This window comes from Tenrec ecaudatus, chromosome 18, assembly GCF_050624435.1.
Source record: "Tenrec ecaudatus isolate mTenEca1 chromosome 18, mTenEca1.hap1, whole genome shotgun sequence".
NCBI lineage: Eukaryota > Metazoa > Chordata > Mammalia > Afrosoricida > Tenrecidae > Tenrec > Tenrec ecaudatus.
This window is the reverse complement of record NC_134547.1, coordinates 58,807,794-58,828,287: the sequence shown is the minus strand read 5'-3', so window position 1 is coordinate 58,828,287 and position 20,494 is coordinate 58,807,794. Positions and strand designations below refer to the sequence as shown.

General features: G+C 42.6%; 1 protein-coding gene across 3 annotated transcripts in view; it reads right to left on the bottom strand.

Annotated features, from left to right (window-relative positions):
- Positions 1–20,494, bottom strand: part of NFATC3 (nuclear factor of activated T cells 3) — a 94,082-nt gene that overhangs the window by 6,336 nt on the left and 67,252 nt on the right. For 2 of the 3 annotated variants that reach the window (XM_075536174.1, XM_075536172.1), the window contains exon 9: positions 19,044–20,048. In XM_075536174.1, the coding sequence (XP_075392289.1) occupies positions 19,044–20,048 (1,005 nt within the window). Of the gene's footprint in view, positions 1–6,694; positions 6,799–19,043; positions 20,049–20,494 lie in introns of all 3 variants that reach the window. The other variant, XM_075536173.1, reaches the window with a different exon arrangement.

The following is a 20,494-nucleotide window of genomic DNA, read 5'->3' as shown; positions in this document are numbered from 1 at the left end:
TACTGAATGCATAAAAAACTCACTGTCACTAGAGCTATAAGAGCCCCCAATAAAATGATTTTTTTTAAAAACCCAACTCCCTGCCATTGAATCGACACCAACTCATAGCAACCTAACGTGACAGGGTAGAACTGGCTCTGTGAGTTTCTGAGACTTAACTCTTAGAGTAGAAAGTTTTGTCTTTCTCCCAAGGAGCAGCTGATGATTTCGAACTACTGACCTATTGGTTAGCAGTCCAATGTGTAACCACTAAGCCATTGGATGTATAGCCACATAAACTTGTTCCCGATGATCTGAACAGCATTAATTCACAACAGTCAGAAGGTAAGAGGCAACCTCCCTAACTGATAAATGCATAAACCAAATGGACTACCCACTGGCTTTGAAAAGGAAATACTAATACATCCACAACCCACATCCACAGAAGACCACCTATTGAATGATTTCATTTATGTAAAACGTTTAGGACAATCCATACAATACCTCCACGACTCTGGAGCTGATTTTGACTCATCGCTACAGGATCAATCTGCCCCCTAGGGCTTCTCAGGCTGTGAACATTCAGAGTCTCCCCACAGAGTGGCGAGTGGGTTGGGACCATGGAGACACCTAGAGGCTCAATTAGTGGTTTCAGGCTGGGAGAGGTGGTGTGGTGTAGGCATGGGGGGGGGGGGGTGATTATTAATGGTTATACTGTTTCTTTTGGGAGTTATGAAATTATTCCAAAATTAGATACTAGTGATGGTCATACAACTACGAATACCCTAAAAGCCACCTGAATTGTACACTTTAAAAGGGTGAATTTTGTAGTCAATTATCTCGATAAAACTACTATTGAAAAAAAAGGGTAGGGAGACAAGAAAGTCATTAAGACAAAAGGAACTGGGCAACTGTGGATATATGTGTGTGGGCGGGGCAGGCGGGAAGGGGATAGGCTTGGGTTGGAAGGGGAAGAGAAGAGATGGACTGGTTTTCTGCCCCCACTAAGTTTTGAATCTGGAAAAGGTATGGTACAGTAATGGCTACAGAGGAGGAGGGGGAGGTTAGGTGTGGTGCTGGCACAGGATAGGTGAACATGCAGAAGGGAAACTCCAGGGGGCTGGGAGCTACCCTAGATGGGCAGATCTAGATTTAGGAAGCTTCATGCTATTGAAGCAATGCATTGCAAATCATGGCAGTTCTCCGTGTGCAAATGAATCTGTGGTGCTGTGAGCTTTGGGAAGCACATCTTCAGACCAGTCTTTCAAGACAGCTTGGAAAACGAGAGATTACTTTACACGGACAATGACAGCCTATTATACAAAGCAGAAAACGACAAACGCATGGAGCTCTTGTGCACTACATTGCTGGAAGGGCTCGAACTATGGACAGCCATTGTGGGAAGCATTAAGTTGCTGCCTCAAACAACTAGGAACAGAAATGCCATGTGAGCCATAGCACCAACAGATACATCTATTCCTGTGTGCCACTGCGGCACCATTCCAATAGCAACAAGTTGGAAACAGCCCAATGTCCATCAGTAGAAGAGTCCATACACACACCCTGGAATAGCATGCATCCTACACATCTCTCGAAGACAATGATGGAGGAAATGGATGGAGCTGGAGAGCATTAAGCTGAATGAGGTTAGTCAGTCACGAAAGGGCAAATAGTGTCAAAAGCAAGACCAAGCCTTGCAGACCAGAGAGAGCGGAGGGCTCGGGTGGGAAGATGAAGCAATGGACTAGATGACTGACAGGTTCTTACTTGAGTGAAAGGAAGGATTGAGATCCATAAAAGGGAAAAACCAGGAAGGGTGAATGGAACAGAAATAGGGGAGGCAGTTTGAACTGTTTGCTGCATGCAGAGTAGATGGTCTGAAATATAAATCCCTCTCCCTCTCCTAATTCTCTCTCTCTCTCACACACACACACTCTCTCTCTTTCTCACACACACATACACACACACACACACTCTCTCTCTCTCACACACACACACACACTCTCTTTCAGCTACAAATTGCGCATGAATGGTTTGTGCCACCCAGGGCCTCCCTAAGAGTCTTCATACTCACTAGGAATCTGGACACTTGAAAGTTTTGCAGGGAAGGATTTAGTGCCACTGGAGTGCACAAGTGCAAGCAGCATGGTGCTCCAGTGAGCAGGCTGGGGCCAAGGAGAGCAAATATGGACCAGATGGGTGGCCTACTGGCTAACTCTGATTTGAGTACATCTTCTGCTGTTATCTCCACATGTGGCTTCAGACACAAGTTACTTTATATCCCTCCCATCCATACAATGATGGTGTTGGACTAGCATGATATCTGTTCTGGTAGAAGTTTGTGGTTTATGGGGTCAAAATAGAACTTTGGGTAACAGAATTCAGAGAGAAGCATTGAAAGAAATGAAAGATGAAGAGTGGCTTGAATAGGATTAGATATCAGTGCAGAATAATCGTAAAGTAGAAACTCAATACCAAAAGAATTCAGTTCCCAAAGGGTGAAGGGTCATTAATTCACTAATTTATGAGACCAACTTTTGAGTTGAAAGTCACTGGTATACATTTATCAAGTTCCTTGTCAGACAGAAGATACTTTTTGTTGTTATTAACAATATTTCTTTATTGCAATATATCTGTAGGATCTGTAGTAGTAATCCTTATTTCATTCCATATACTAGTAATTCTTGTGGTTTTTTTTGTTTCCTTCTTAGCCTTTTTGGCTAGAGGTTTAGGAATTTTATTGATCTTGCAATAAAACAACCAGTAATCTATTTCACTGATTTTTCTTAAAAGATCATTTTATTGGGGGCTCTTGCAGCTCTTAAAACAATCCATACATCACTTGTATCAAGCACATAGCAGATACTTTTTAAAGTGAATTTGCCTGCCTAGGATTTAGCAACCATTCATGGAATATAATCTAAAATCAGTGATTCCTAAAGTGGGTGATACTGCTGGAACAATCCAAGGAGGCTACAAAGGCGGATATCGACACTCTAGCCTGGACTTAGGCTACAGTATAAAAGTTTTTCATTGTGAGGGGGGAAGCTGAGTAATGTTTGGGCGTCTATGATCTAAATGGACTCTTGACCTCCTAGAAATAAATCACTGGAAGAATTATTACGTAACTGAAAAGTTATGAGTCTGCTTCATGTGACAGTAGGTTTCTCTTTAATCACTGTAGTATACTGGAGGGGAGAGACCCTCCTACGGCACATAATGTAGGGCTACAAAGAGGGTGCAAGTAGGCAATGTGGCCTTCTTCTAAGCCACACACCTGGCAAGAAGCCAGTGTTTTCAGTGTCATTTCTGTGTGTCTATGGACTCAGGTCACACTAAGAGGGAGCATAAGAATGGCCCACAATTTTTCTGTGTCCCCTCTAACATTATTTATTACACTCAATCAGGCAAGCATCAAAGACTGATCATGGGATCAATGGATTCTTATTTCATCAGAAACTTGGAAGTTATCTGGAACTAGTACACTGAAGTCCACTAGGTAGAGAGGAGACCAGAGACTCACTAAGACCAACACAAGGCATCTGATCTTGGCGGGGTCTATTTTAGGAAGGGCTCACAGCAGTGGTAAAAAGTCAAATGGGTGAATACAAGTGAATACTCAGCTCATGTTCATCTCTTCCTATCACTTATCTCTTCCAAAGAGAGTGCCTTCAGAGATATTCCAGGCTGCCATCAATGTAATTGTCTCAATTCTTATTTCATTGTTGAGGTTTTTAAAATATAAGCCAATTACTAAAGGGGTACTTTATCATCAAAAGCCACATGATGTGTTATTTTCCTGTGGCATCTTTGAGGAAATCAAATTTTCCGAATGATGAGGGCCAGATCCAGCATTAGCCACCCACCCACCCCACGCTGATGCTGAGGATGAGAAGGCTCCTTTCTGAAGTTGCCAGGTGGCGGTGGTAACTGCAAAAGCTTGATCAAAGGGGTGTGATTTCTGCACCCCCTCACCAAAGCTCTGCTGTTTTTGCCTCGCCTCACTTACTAGCTGTAGCAGCTGGAAGGCTCCTGCCAGTTTAGAATTTTAGGACTGTGAAAAGCCAAGATGATTTTCTATGAAGGAGCACTTGAAATGATTAAACCTAGACATAACTGATATAAAGCGAGCAACAGGGCCCCTTTAGTGCTAATTGAGCTACTAGCAGTCCGTAGACTTATGTTCCAGCAGGGCAAAGGCCTTGTCTGTCTTGCGCTCCACAGAATCCTTTGTGTTGGCCCATACTGAGTGCCGAATAGAAGCCTTGACTAAGTGTGTTTTTAACAGTTTGGAAACTTGAAGCAACAAGAATTTGGCTCAAGTCATTGTTTCAGTTGACTAATGAACATGACTGTGAGGGCTAAGAGCCAGAACTCAAACCAGTGCTGTCAGAGTCTGTTAGCAGGTGAATTGCCTAGGCTTTCTTTTTTGGGTTAGGTTTTCCTTCTATCTGTTTCTTCCTCAGTCTGGGCTCAGGTCCCAGGGAATTCAAATCCCAATTCCTATTGGGGCTGGCCAAAATTTGGGTGCCATTTGGACACTTAGGTGTACTTTCCCTTCTCTACCCCTTGCAAAGGGGTGCAAACTCAGTCAGAGTAGCGACTCTACCATGACAGTATCGAAGGAAGTAAAGTAGTAACAAAGTGAAGGGGATTTTAACTTCTGAATTATCACGTGGCATGAGACACTTCCATTGTGGTTCCACATTGTATTATGGGGTCTCTGTTACTGAAGCTTAGCTTACATGAATGAAAACAGAACTCATCACCCCCACAGTACCAAATATTTAAGTATTTCAATTAAGAACAACAACAACCAGCTTGAGCACTAATCACCCAGGTTTTAAAGTTATTTTGTATATTTCACATTGAACACAACAGCTCCCAGTCACATGACAAGTTGAAAACATATGCACAATGATTAGAAGATAGCTTTTGCATTCGCCTCATTACTCTCAAGGACATGCATGTTGTTTCACCATAACCGATGGTTTTACAAGACCTGGAGTGTGTGATAATATACACTCTGCCGCACGGATCTTTCCTCCTCTAGAAAAGCTTGTAACTCCACACACCCAACAGAGAAAACTCTCAATCTCCAGCTGAGTAAACAGGTCCTTTAAAGTACATTCAAGTATCAGCCTGTGCTCTCTTTATCAGCAAAAACTGAAATGTGAAAGAGTAAACACTCCTTTTCCACTTGGGTTAAGACGTGGATTCAGAAGCATTTTAGGATTATCAGATGACTCTATTTCCCTGACCTCGCCCTGCCCACCCCCCCCCCTGCTTTTTTTCCCCTCCAACTAATCTAGTCCACGTCTATCAAACCTGAGTTCAAGAGTCAAAAATCCAACCACTCATTCCATTCCCAATGTCTGGATCCCATCCTGTCACATCCTCAAATCCTAGCTCCATCCGTTTTCTTGTCCTTCCCAAATCTTTAATCCATCTCAATTTATCTTCCACCGAGAGTCTTCCCATTAACCTTTAAATATCAAGTATGATGATCCTCTTTCTTACACAAATAGGCAACCAAGCAAATAAAAACCCTGTCTTTTTAGTTTGATGGCCAATCATCTTGAAGGTGTGGTTCCTATTCTCTTGTCATTCTTTAGTCATTCACTAGCCTATTCACGCCAAGGAAACCTTCTGAGCTGGGTCACTGGTGACAAGTGACAACTTCCTGTTCACACAGAACATGCACCACCAAGCTACAAATCCTGTAGAAGACACAAGCTTGAATCCTGTCCTACATGTGGAGGGACTAAGATGATTTATTTTCTGTACCTGATGTTCCCCAACCATAACAAGGAAGCTCTTTTAAGTCCTTTCTAGTCATAACTCTGAGAGCTTTGTATACACACTTGTAGGAATCCAGCCACCACTTTTAATCCTCTCATGGTTAAAAATGTTAAGAATGATTTGTGAGAGCTGGGAGAGGCAGATTTTGATGCCTTGTCTGATGGGTAATCTGGAGGCTTCAGTCTTCTAAATGGTACTTAGAAAAATACCCTGTGTATGGTTACAATTTCTCTAAGTGGCTATGAAGGGTCTTTTAGTTTTTTAATATTAACGTATTACCATGAATTGGGTGAAGTTTTACAGAGCAAATCAGTTTTCCATTAAAGCTGGCTTTGTTTTTGAAGAAAGGAGTTGATGTGACGGCGAAAGCAGCCTGCTCCCTTCAGAGACACAAGTGCCCCCCACTACCGTGGATGGCTTCCCCCAAAGCCTATCAGGAGTGCAGATGGGAGCCTGCAGGGCAGGCCCCGGGGTTAGCGGCCCAGATCACCTCTGACAAACAGATAAGGTATTCCCGTTTTATTTCCACGCTATGTGGCTTCACATCGAAACGAAGTCAGAAATGAGTAGATTTACACACTGGACCAGCAACCGATTCTACTCTGCACCCAAACCATAGAATTCATATGTCTGGACTGCTCTCTCTGCTTGGGTTTGATATATCCAATGAAACACTTTTCACCCCAATTCAGACTAGAACGGTAAGTTCAAGTGTGAGAGCCCGAGTGTGATTACATTTAAAAAGCACAGTCTGGAAGTAAAAATGTAGGTCCAAAGATCAGAGTGGCCCTACCAAGAAGGTGCCCATGCATGCCCCCTCCTCTGCAGCACATGCAAATCCAGCCACTGCATGCAAATACCAGACTTGGGCACAAAAACGACAAGACAACAACGGATTTCAGTCAACACTCACCCTCTAGAGTCTCCAGAAAGGAGCTGGACATGAGAGCTCATTGTGGTTAGGCCATTTCTCTGCTGAACCTGATGGCTGGTGTTCCAAGTCTGACATTAATCGGTCTGTGTCAAAGAAGACAACATCACTACCGAAGGGAACAAACCAGAGGATGAACTTACTCTAATACAGTGCCCAGCCTATTTCTTCCTATAATCAGGCAGAACCTAATGATTCTTCATTTGCCCATTACCACATGTAATGGTTCCCACATTCTATGAATACGGAAATTCTGACAGCCTAAGTCATAGTTGATTTATTTCAAAAGTTTAAGTGCAACAATTAAAAAAAGAAGTATAAGTAGTAGTAGATAAATCTCATTTTATATTAACTAGTTTTTGTTAGCTGTATTAGTAGATCTCAAATGTGTCTATGGCTTCATACGAATTAGCTGGGTCATCTAATAGCAATATACCTCTACTTCAGAATACAGAAATCTTAAGAGAGAAGGGAATTTGGGGGTCAGAGAGGTTTTTACATATTTATTTATTTATTGGTGAGAGAAGTGACTGATGGGTCCCAGTGGGTCACACGGAACACAATGAATAGCTAGGTTTTCTTCTAAGTGAGGGATGAAACGGATGGTGAGACGACTATTTAAAAACCATAGCTCACATCCATTCAGCAGGTTTTGAAATCAATTTCACTAAGCTGAGACCAGTATTTTTTTAAAAAGTCAAAGGGAAGGTCTCACAGGGCACTGTTTTAATTAAGTAGACAGCATTTCCCTTAAGAAACAATTAGTACTGATTTGTGAAACTTTCCTGCTAGTTGTAGACATGTCTTTATGTCTATGCACTCAGTCTCGGCCAGTTCTACGGTAGTAAGTGAAGCCCTCAGATGCACAGTTAACCATTTTAAAATACAACATAATAGAGTAAGTAAAGCCCCCTCCTTTGGCCTATACAGAACCACTTTTGGTCTTTGCTGTACACCTTCAGTGAAGAAAGGATTCTGCCTTGGAACAAAAGGAATCTGCTCAGTAGACCCTGTGAATGAAAGCCTTCAAAGCCAGTTAGAAAAACAGAGAAGGAGCTGATCCGTGCCAAAGGCAGCTTTACGAAAAAAGGTCAAACTAAAGAAAACCCAGAAATCTTTGTTCAGGCAGAACTGTACTGCCTCAAGCTTTTCATTAAATGTGAGATCCTTCATCTGGTTCAGAGGTGATTTAAGAGATAACAATACATGTGAGGAATTTTAAAGACTGGTGCTACGCCCAAAGTATCCTTTCTAAGGATGTCCAGTCTCCACAACTGGACCCTTCAAAGATGACTTGGAAGTAAAAGGAGACGTGACCCCAGATGACCCCAGAAGAAAGCCGCCTGGGACACAAGTTGAGGCAGGTTAGCCCCGGGGAGTGACTCAGCTGAGTGATGACTTTAGACTGTCTTCATGGAAACCTGCAGACTGCTGACAGCCCCATAAAATACTGGATTCCTTCTATTATTACAAGACCTTCGGGTTTTTGTAGAGGTACTACTATGTGATGAGTCAAGGTGCTTCAGGAAAATGAGGGAAATTTCCCCACATAGCTGCCTACTTTAGCCACTTATCAATATACATATTTTCAGTTTATGCAAACAAGGCAATGACCCCGAAGTATGATATACGAAAAACAAAGGTTTTGGAATTCTAGTTTCATCGTTTACTGGATTGGTGACCTAAGGGAGGTCATTTAATCCAGAGTCTGTTTCCTGATTTATCCACAGAGAGCACGGTCTCCTGAAATGTGCAGGATTTCAGCAATTATGATCATTTGACTACTTGATAAACAGTGAAATAACGTATCACTTGGTTATCTCCTCTGGTCTCATGGCTTTCAATACCATCTACATGGCAACAATTTGCATTTATATATTAAACCTCTATCATCTAAATTCCAAAATCCAAATCCACTCATCCAAATAACTCCTTAACATCTCTACTTCCCTTATCCCTCATCTCAAACTTCCCTCATCCCAAACGTAACACCAAAGCCTTCTCCAAAACCCGTTTCATCCATTGATTGGTCTCTCCTGACAATATGTGCCAAGTATGTAGGACAAAGTCTTGCCATGCTTGCCTCTAAGGAGCACGCTGGTCTTACTTCTTCCAATACAGATGTTTGTCCTTTCAGCATTCCATGGTACTTTCAATATTCTTCTCCAGCACAATTCAAGTGCATTTATTCCTCTATAGTCTTCCTTATCCGTGTCTAACTCTCACATGCACGTGATGCAATAGAGAATGCCATGGCTCGGGTCAGGCCCACCTCAGTCCTCAAAGAAACACTCTGGTTCTTCAATACTCTACAGAGGTCCAGTGGAGCAGATGTGCTTAAGACAACACAGCTCCTGATCTGCTGACGGCTGCTTCCATGAGCAGTGACTGTGGATCCACGTTAAGACAAAGTCCTTGACAACTTCAACCTTTTCTCTATTTATCACCATGTTTTCCTTACACTGTGTTGTAATCCATACTGAAGTGTTTCAGTTCCTTCTCACACTCAGCAAGCACGGCTATGTCATTTGCATATCGTGCGCAGGTTAATGAGCCTTCCACTGATCCTGATGACAATTTGACGGCCAAATGGTGATTCCCACCTAAGCTCATGCAACTCATTGTCCTCATAGTTACTCAGGCAAAAACTCCGGTGACAGACTTGACTTCTTTCCCCGACATTTTACAATGAAGGTGTTGGGAAGTCCTCTTAGCTTAACCTCCAAAATACATTCTAACTCTGACCATTTATCCCCTCTGCTCGCCAACAGCCATTATTTACCAAGGCACTAGCAATTACCTGGATCCTCTGTTTCTGCCAGCAGTCAAGGTGATTTCCTATATGAGACCATGACTAATTTGTTCAAATCCTAATAATACAATGACCTACAAGCCTACACGGGTGGTTCTTGAAGTATGAATGGTGGAACTGTGGGGTTTTCTGACAACCTTTAAGAGGGAGGGCAGGGTCAAAACTATTTTCAAATCACACTAAGATTTTTTGCCTCTTCTACTCTCATTCTTAATGAATTTACAATGGAGTTTTATATGATGACTTCATTGCTTGAATGGGTAATGGAAACATGTATTTGTGTATTCTTATTTTAAAATTAGGGTCTCAGTTTTAAAGGGAGGAAGTGGAATAAGTGATGTTACATTATTTGTTCCACTTCCTCCCTGCACATACACAATAAATACTACGAAAAAAAATATGTATAAATTGTTGAATGGAAAATTGGTTTGCTCTGTAAACCTGCATCCAACACAAAAAAATGTTTAAAAACAAACATACAAGCAAGCACGGAATTAAAGAGAAATCAAGGAGATGCCCATATGGGCTAGTGCTGGGACTGTAAGCCAGATTAAGTGGGAGGGGGAGTGCAACATGGGAGAAGTGGTGGTGGTGGTTTCTGTTTGAATTTCAAATATAATAAATGCTGATAAGGTTTAAAACCCACACAAACAACACTCTTTGGGATTCTCAATATTTTTTAAGATTATAAAGGTATCCAAAACCAAAAAGTTTGATAACTGCCGTCACAAAAGTTTGTTTCATTCCTGAATATAAAATTACATAATTCCTCTTATTGAAAATATTTCTGTACCTATCGATAAGATATTTCAGAGGAATTCAAAAAGTGAGCAATTTTAATATAGATGTACAAATACAGACTTTGTTATCTTAGTAACAATCAGAGAATTACTATATTCATTGCATTACAGGATGGAGATTGTATGAGGTAATAAATTAGAGCTAGTTTAGAAACTATTAAACCATATGAGACAATCGTCTCACTTTGACAGCCCTGGATGCAAATGCAAGCCCAAGCATTTGTAGTCATGTAACACTGGGAAGGAATTAAGTTCCCCGAGTCACAGCTATAAAAATAATTCACTGGTCACAGATTGTTGAGGAGAATTAATAATTTCCAGCAAAGTGTCTTGCACAATGCTCAAAAACTGTGAGTTTTATTATCAAGAAACAACAAGCACAATCCATTATTTTCAAGTATATATTTTGAAATGAACTGATCTTGAAGACTTTTAATAAACTGCTTATTAGGATTCTTCATGAATAAACTGGAGTGGTGCAAATGTCTTACAAGTTCGGCTGCTAACCAAAAGGTTGGCGGTTGGAGGTCATCCCTAGGTGCCTTAGAAGAAAGGCCTGGTGATTCTACTTCTGAAAAATCAGCCCACAAACAGCTTAGGAAGTACATATTCTACTCTCTCACACATACAAGGTCATCATGAGTCAAAATCAATTCAATGGCAACTGTTTCATTTAACTTTAAATGTCAAATTGATTAAAAATGTGTTTTTCAAATGACAGAAGCAACACCACATCCATTAAGTACAGGTGCATTTCTGTCTTCTCAAATGCTTGTTCTTCCTTCCCTGGTCTGAAAATCCACTTCTCTCTCTTTTTCAAAAATCATTTTATTGGGGGCTAGTAATTCTTACAATCCGTAATTACATCCATTGTGTCAAGCACATTTGTACATATGTTGCCATTATCATTTTCAAAACATTGTCTTTCTACTTGAGCCCTTGGTATCAGCTCATTTCCCCCCTTCCCACCCTCCCTCATGAACCCTTAATAATTTATTAATTTTCTTTTCATGTCTTACACCGACCGCTGTCTCCCTTCATCCATTTTTCTATTGCCCACCCCCTGGGAGGAGGTTATATGTAGATCATTGTGATCAGTTCCCCTTTTCTCCCCCCACCTTCCCCCTTCCCCTCCTGGTATTGCTACTCTCATTATTAGTCCTGAAGGGTTTATCTGTCCTGGATTCCCTGTGTTTCCAGCTCATATCAGTACCCATGTACATGCTCTGGTTTAGTTGGATTTGCAAGGTAGAATTGGGATCATGATAGTCGGGGACAGAAAGCACTAAAGAACTAGAAGAAAGTTGTTTCATCGGTGCTATACTACACCCTGACAGGCTCACCTCTTCCTTGTGACCCTTCTGACAGGGGATGACCAAGTGTCTACAGAAGGGCTTTGGATCTCCACTCTGCGCTCCCCCTCATTCACACTGATAGTTTTTTGTTCTGGGTCTTTGATGCCTGATAACTGACCCTATTGACACCTCATGAACACACAGGCTGGTGTGTTTCTTCCATATGGGCTTTGTTGCTTCTCAGCTAGATGGCGGCTTGTTTAACTTCAAGCCTTTAAGACACCAGGAGCCATATCTTTTGATAGCTGGGCACCATCAACTTTCTTCACCATATTTGCTTATGCACCCATTTTGTCTTCAGCAATTACATTGGGAAGGTGAGCATCACAGAATGCCAGGTTATTAGAACAAAGTGTTCTTGTGTTGAGGTAGTACTTGAGGTCGAATGTCTGCCTGCTACTTTAATACTTCTGGGTAAACTAGGGAAACAAATTCACAGAAACCCATATATGTATGAGAGGGTTTTATATAAAGGGTAAGTGTACATTAAGAAAGCATCCCAACCCAGTGCTGCCCAAGTAAGTCCAACATTAGCCCATATGTCCAACACCGATCTACAAAGTCCTCCTCCATCTCACAAAACATATGCAATGATGCTGACTGCAGGAGGAAAGCCGAATCAGTGGATGTATAAACATCTCAGCGCTGGCAGGGGTCTCCACATGGCTGCTCCAGCACCCAAGGCTGCATCAGGGTAGGTACATGTGGCTTTTCCTTAGGGATGTCTTGCAGGAAGTGAGCCTTAACAACTGAAGCAAGGCTAAGGCAGCTGCACCCTGGTCCGACCATGAGAAAGCAAGAGACCCAAGAACTAGAAAGGTGAGGCTAGCCCCGCCCTTCAATTAGTCCCACATGTGTTTATCGGCCAGGTTGGCACAACAAACCCTAACTAGCTCGGCCTCCTAGTTCTTTCCTCTATTTCCTTTTGCTTTCCTCTTGTCCTACTATCATGTTTGGCCTTCAGGTTTCAGTTAATTCCTCTCGGCTACAATGCCTTTAATCAAACCCCACAAGGCATCCTATGCCCTCCCCTCACCATCAATTTTAGATCACTTGTTCCCTTGTCCCTGGGTTGGTTGACCGCCCCCCCCCTCTTTCTTCCGCCTCCCCTTCTCACGTGTCCCCCTGGAATCATTGGTCCCGTTGTTTTCTCCTCTGGATTGTTTATCCCATTTACCTTATCTAGATAGACATGCAGGGACAATAATAATCAGAAAACCAAGATAGAGCAAAACAAAACAACAAAAAAAGGCAAAACAAACTGAAACAGCAACAACCAAAAAAGGCAAAAAAAGAAAAGCCTATACATTGTTTGTTTGTTGACCTTTATGAGCATTTTATAGTCAAATCTGATGGGGCGCCATGTCCTGGCTCCAAAGTCTATTTTTGGTATTCTCTGGGGACTTCACTGCTTTGTTCCCCTTGCTGCTCTGTTGCATTCCCTGAGTGTTTCACCACAGTGTGGTGGGGTCAGATCAGGCACAATTCCCAGCGTGTCTCCAGTGTTGTCCCCCACAGCGCTATGGGTCAGTGAGGGACATTGTGTCTCGTGGTGGGGCCGGCCCTATGGTCCTCTCTGTGCATTGGCTGCTCTGAGCAGGGATATCCTTTGGGCTTGGAGGGCCAGGATGCGTTCTATTCTCTCTCCTTCCCTTTTATTTGCTCCTGTGTGCTCTGATCAGATGTGTTTCTCTCCCGGAACTGTAGCTTCAGTGCTGTCCTCTGAAACGCATTCTTTTGGGGGTGGGGTGGTGGGGTCTCATAGATGCGATTGGGGCCGGCCCCGCAGACCACTCTATTGGCTCCCTGAAATCCACTTCTTTTACTGAACGTCAAGGACAGTCATGGCTAAGGTCCTGAGTCCCGATCACATGAGCCACTCTCTAAAGCGTAAGTCCCCAAAACCAAACCCACTATGGTGGAGTCCATTCTGATTTAGAGCTACCCTATGTAGAGCACCAGGAAACCCGGGTGGCAGAGGTTAAGCACTGGGCAGCAATCAGAAAAGTAGCAGTTGGAAACTATCACATGGTTCCTCAGAGAAAGGGCTTTCTACTCCCAGTTACAGTCTCGGAAACCCACAGTTCTGCCCCATCCTATGGGGTTGCTATGTGTCAGAAGAGATGTGATGGGAGTGAGTTATGGAGCCCCAGATGTTTGGGCAAATAACACACGTGCCAACTGTGCCCCACTTCCTGGACAAGGTATGTCCCAACACACTATGCCTATTTTTAAAAACATTTTGCTGTTAGGAAAAAAATGAGCATGGCTTGCCTACAAAGCTACCCAGGATAGGGGTGCAGTTGGCAGACACACAGGGAAAGTGGGACAGGAACCTCCGACAGTGTTCCCAGGGCTGTCACCTCTGCAGATGTGACTGCCCCCTTGACCTGTGGAAGAACTAGGAGCTCTGAACTGCTGAAGGTTAGTGAGCAGTTGAGCACTTCACCACTGTACCACGAGGGCTCTTTCCTCAAAGCTGTCATGGTGTCAGTTTAGGGGACTTGCTGCCTCTGAAATTATTCACAATAATGTTTTATTAATATCATAACAAACATGTTTGAGGTTGAATGGGACATGCATGCTTCTCCAGAGAGTTCCAGGTAACAGGTGTTGAAGGAGACAGTTCAACATTCTCCACATTCACCTACCCCATTGCCTATATGTGGATAAATACCTCATTCAGGATACACTCTAATCACGGACTCTATGACTTTGTTTTGTTTATTTAGTTATAATAATAAATACCAGTGAAACCACTACCTGACACGTGCACTAGGACACAGACAATAAATAACATTTGCCTCTGTTCTTCCACGCCAGTCCTTGGACACACAGGCCCCACCTCCCCTCCCCTCTAATCCAGAATCTGCATTTCTCACTTCCTTGCTTTCGAAAACTGTCTACTTGGAAGCAGGCTCTTCTGTCACCTACACGCAGCAGCTGAGGTCACGTCTAGATGCCATTTATTGCCGAATTAGCAAATGCCCTACATTCAGGATCAGCCTGCAAGTGTCAGTGTCAGTTTTCAGGCAGCAGCAGGTCAGGCTATATTTAACGTGCAGTCTCTTCTCGGCTGAAGAGCTGCAGCTGCGCAGCTGGTAGCTTGCAAACAAAGGAGGACAAGTGGGAGGCGCTCCAATGGTGAGCTCTAACAGGGTTCAGTTAGTTCAATCACAAATTAAGCCGACCGTCCTTAAAGGTCTAGAACAGTCTAATTCCACAATATTATGATCTTTAAAGTACAAGCACTGACAATTTCTATGTTGCTCTTATAAAATCCACTGTTTTAATGTATACAATGTGACCAAAACAATTATAAACCATCATATACACTATAATGCACATACTATCAGAGCCTATACTAAAAAAAAGTTTACACATTACCTTGGTGATTTGAAAGATGTGAACACACTTCAGGCAGAGACAATGAGACAGGGATGGAGGCAAGAAAAACTGGAAGAGAAGCAGCACCATGGCTTTGAACAATACAGAGAAGTTCCCAGCACAGCCTCCCAAGATCACTGCTTGAAAGGAGACACTGGCTCAAGCCAAAGTGGGTGTTCTGCTGCGCTTCTTACCCAAAGGGATCCCCTCTGAGGAGAGAGCCATACGAGTACAGGCAGAGAACTGTTCTGGAGTCTTTTAGTGGGGAAGGTTGATAGGTGGGACCACAACCACCTCAGGGAAATGGAATAAGGCAAACTGTACAGTTTCGTCCGTAGTGTAAACAGAAGGGAGACACTGAGGGGGCTGCAGCTACAGTTACAAAATCAAGTATGCACACACTTTAATTTGTTCTCTAACAAAACTTTCACCCGAACCATAAAAAAATCTTAAGAAAAAAACTCAGAACAACTCCAAGGTGAACATGAATTAGTAGTACCTGTGATTCAATATAAGACCTCAGGGAATTCTGGCCAAGGAAGGGGTGGTGGAGCGGGTTCCCTTCTAGACACCACACGAGGAGAGGGAAACTAGAACACCAGACTTCAAGCAGAGGAGGAACTACCTCAATGACCAAGCGAGGAAGAGTGAAGTTGCTGGAGTTTATGAGACTGGAGGTCAATGTTTCACACACGTGCAGGGCTATTACAGAAAGATTCAATTTTTTTCTTCAAAATTCCAGTAGTACACGAGGCCACATGAAACAAGGACACCTGGAACTCAAAAGGTCCTGAGAAGTTCTAAAGCAGCTAGAGAGGAAGTACACACAGGAATACAATTTCACCAGAGACAACAAAGGGGTCGCCAGCATGAAGGAATCTTGAGAATCTATCATTTTAAAAACAGTCCTGGCCCCCTCACAAACCAAGGCTCTCTAGAGAAAACAGCATTTTGTCTGTTCTACTTGCTAACCCCACAAACTGGTAAGAGTCATAAATGAGGATACTGGGGAAACTCCAAGTGAGTGCCCTGAAACAGGAGCTTGGGGCTTCGGTCTAGACATTGCCATTAACAGCGTGTGCAACGACTCTGGAGGAATACTGAGGCTCTGCAGAACCCAGCCTGCTGACCCATGAAACGAGGGAGTGTGTTAGTTTATTTCCAGCTTGAGCTGGAATGTCAGAGCTGACGTTCACTAGTACCTTCTATATTAAATGTCACTGAGTTAGAATAAAAAATTAACACTTTAAAATTCACACTGCTAAAAGCATATTGGAATGATTCCTGGCTCTATTTAAAAACTTCAAAATTAAAAGCCTATTTTGTTCTTAACTTTAATGTGGTTAAAGGGAGTAAATAAATATAAAAACAGAAATAAGGTTAGCAACAACTATGTGATGATCATATTTAACAGGTACAGTACAATTTTTAAAAAAAATTTGTGCTTTGTGGTTATAAAGTGGCAATTACTTTGTACTTCATGATACACAGATAAGTCAAAGTAAAATCAAATTGCAAAGTTTATTTTAAGTGTTAGTAATCAGTTTGGGCAGGCTCTATGACCTTTCTTCAGAAATGCCAGTGGTAGATTAAAACTACCAACCTTTTGGTTTGTAGCCCAGAACAAACTGTCTGTGCTACCTAGAGACTTTAAAGGAATGAAGAGGTCACATTCAAAAACACATGTTCCAAATCTGTTTTGTAGAATAGTGGTAGTCTCCTCCCCCCCCCCCCCCCCCCCGGTTCTCTGAAGGATGTGCACAATGAAAACCGCAAAATGCTTACTACCAGGGCCAATGCACGTGTAACAGATGAGATTGCAATTGTGAATAGGTGTTCATGCAATGGGATTCTGCACAGCCTAAGAATCCACGCCTGCTGCTGCTAAGAGGCAACTGTAGTCTGCAACAAAAAGAGGATTGAGAAGATCGGATTCTTAGTCTTAGGCCTGACAGTGAAGACCAACTTTCTAAGCTACCATCCACCTCAGAGAGAAGATTGGAGGAGACTTTACAGTAGATCACGAACAGGAAAGCACTGTACACACTGTCAACGTTCTTTCAGTTCACACATACATACACCTTCTGTGTCCATACAAATAACCTATCCCGTTACCACATGGCTTTGAAAGCCACGCTGTATGATACCTAACTCACCCTCCAGCCACCAATCATCACACAATCCAGGCCCATTTCTATGTCACTGCTATGCTGTCTGATTTGCCCTCTGATCTTCAATGACTAAAAAAACACATCCACCCTCTAAAACTTTGCGACTAAAATGTTAACTTTTCCCAAGGATGTCTCAAACCTTCCTGGGAAACCAATCACATTTCTTTGTTGATATTCTACATGTGCCTCTTTCACATCTTGGCCACAGCAACTGAGACCCGTTTGTGTTCTGACTGCAAAGTCCTGGGAGAGGGGCTAATTTCCTCACCCCCTGTCTGGGATAAGGAATTTAGTATCAGTTTTGCAATTAAATAGTGAATTCAGCCTCTTTAGCTCTGTAAAAAGAGATGGGTAATCTAGAATTATTTTTGTGCACAAGATTAGTACAGCACCAGAGAAAGTACTAAAATCCCATACCCCATTGTGGCAGATTTTATATCAACTTGCAACTATGTGGATGTGTAGGGGTGGAGTTCAACCTACCAAATCAGATCACAGCTTGATGATGCCTCCTTGGGGCGTGGTCTTTTATTAAGAGATAATGGGAAGTTCTCTTTTCTCTCTTGCCCATCACCGTCATCCTTACTGGGACTCTGTCTGCCTCTAGGAGTGACCCATGTGGGCCACCGACCCCGGGAGCCAACTTCAAAGCTGTTGGCACCCTATCACGTTCCCATCAATCTTGGATTCATTCTGCACCCACTGGCCTGTGATCTCACTGCATCTCACCATCCTGCATCATCAGACTTTGGCTTCCATGAGTCTAAAGAGGGTTCTGGTTAGCATCAAACCCATGGACTTGAGTTAGACTTGACTGGGATGTTTGTTTTCTTGACAATTTTTTAATTACTTCTTATATGTATACAGTGTCACTGGTTTTGTTTCTCTAGCCTCCCTGGCAGTTTAATTATATCAGTGATTTTGTACCCAAAGCAGAGAACATCGTTTTACATAAAATTTGTTATATATTGTAGGCCTGTAATTCTTAAGAAATTACTCACTGTAATCACTCTAGTAGACATTCCAGGTATGATAAACTTTAATACAGAGTTAACATTTACCCTGAACCACACTCGGGATTACCGCCAGGGAGGCTAGACAACTATGTTTCACAATCTTTAGAATTCTCACTTTGGAAAATAGTAAGGTAGCTTTCACTGGATTCCAATTTAAATAAAATATCACGTCACATCAATGAGAGAGCCAGAAAACTCTCTCAACTTGTTGTCTAAAGACCTTATTCTTGGGGAATTTTCAATTATTGAGATGCCTGCTATTTCAGGTTGTTCTCCAAAAAAAATCATAGATCAGATGTCTATATGCCAACTTACTACATTTACAGTCCCCTTGGATACTTGTGTCCACAGCTGTAGCAGCAGCGGCAGCAAACCAATCCCCTCTCCTACCATCACTGCTACCCAACTCAGCAAGCTAGAAGGGGCACAAGGCAGAGCTGATTCATTACTTGTATGAAACAACAGTGCAGAAACTCTTATCTTAATGCACTCCTACTACTGCCACTATCTATCTCTGTGCTTTGCAAGTGAGGGCACTTTATAATATTTATGAAATTAACACCCTTGAATTCTATTCTCTAGACATCTAGACTACATATTTTTTAGAAGATGCCCTACTTAGCAGTGACTATTAGTAAGAAATAGACTTCAAAGATTTTTCAAATTTATTCTCCAAGTTATAAATTGACACCGACTTCGAATAGCAGTAACTTATTTGAAGGCCACATGCTACTAAACAACACATGGTCAATTGAATGTCATTGTTTCAAGAACACAAAGATGAACTTACCATCATCTAGAGTGATGTCCTGTAGGCCAATGGTTGCAAAGTTAGGCTCCCGGTCTTCAGGCTCAGGTTTAATGCTCACAGTTGCTCCATCAGGTGAAAATGAAGTTGTGTCACACAAACTGTGACATATTAAGGTTGAAGGTGCAGGAAGACTTCCCTGGCCTGTACTTTGTGCTTGAGTTGTGTGCTGTCCAGAATGCATCCTGGTGGCTGAAGATGGTGATGAGGCAGTTCCTGAGCTAGGAGACTGGTAAGGCATAGGCTGCAGCTGAGGAGATGGTGGGCCAGAAATTGGTGAACTGGCCAGGGGATGAGAGGCTGCAGGGGAAGCTGTTGAAGCAGACCCTGAATGTGAAGAGCCATATGTAATGGGCTGTAACTGAGGGGATGGCTGCCCTGTGACCTGGTCAGGCACCGGAGAAGAAAGAGACCTTTGTCCTACATTTGAACAATGATATCCCATTGACTGTAGATGAGGTGGGGTCTGCACAGAATGAGGTGTATGTGCTAAGAGATGTCCTGTTGAGCCTGAATTTGAAGAATGAAATGGTATGGATGACAGTGGTTGACAGCTAAGATTTATTAAACTAGGAGCAGCTGCATCCTGCTGGAACAAAATTGAATCAAACTCTTGAGGAGAGGCAGCACTAAGAGGAAGACAAGTTGGTCCATTGTACACATTAGTTTGCATAGGCTGGTAGGAAGACCCCACAGGAGGTGCAGGTGTGACTTGAAAAGCCTGGTGTACCACTGGAGAAGGCAGCATATGCTGTTCTTTACCAGCACTCTCATCCCTACATTGCAACTGTGGCAGATGGGAGGAGGTTACCATTGATACATATGCTTGCTGGACAGGACAAACCAAGCTTCTTTGTGCTGACAGAACACTATCATGTGGGTGCCCTGGATCTGAGGAAGACCTCTGGGCCTGGGCAGGATGAGGCACAGGCAAAGATGGAAGTGAAGACAAGTCAATCTCTTCCCTGTGTTCTTGTTTCATCAAAACTGAAAAGCAAATGATTAAAGAAAATGTTATTTCAAAAAACAGAAAATAATTATGACAGGCCTTCATTCTAGGCTACAAAACTATAACGTGCATTCAAGCCAAAAGGTAAAGATTCAAATGCCCTTAGGGAAGACTCAAAACCCACGGCTACCAAGTTTATTCCAAATCACAGTGGTACTCCTTAAGAGTTTTTGAGACGATATACCTTTGGGAAGGCGGCAGCCTCATCATTCTCCTTTGGAGGGTATGGTGAATTTGAACTGTAGACCTTCTGTTTAGCAGCCCAACACCTAACCCACAGTTCCAGCATGACGAGAGATTGGTTCTGGCTCTTAAGGTATTCACCTTTAAATCAGTAACAACAACTGCATAGAGCTTTTTGAAATGATATGGAAAGATCTTTAAGACATGTTGCTAAGTGACAAAAACAAGTTGCAGAAAAATA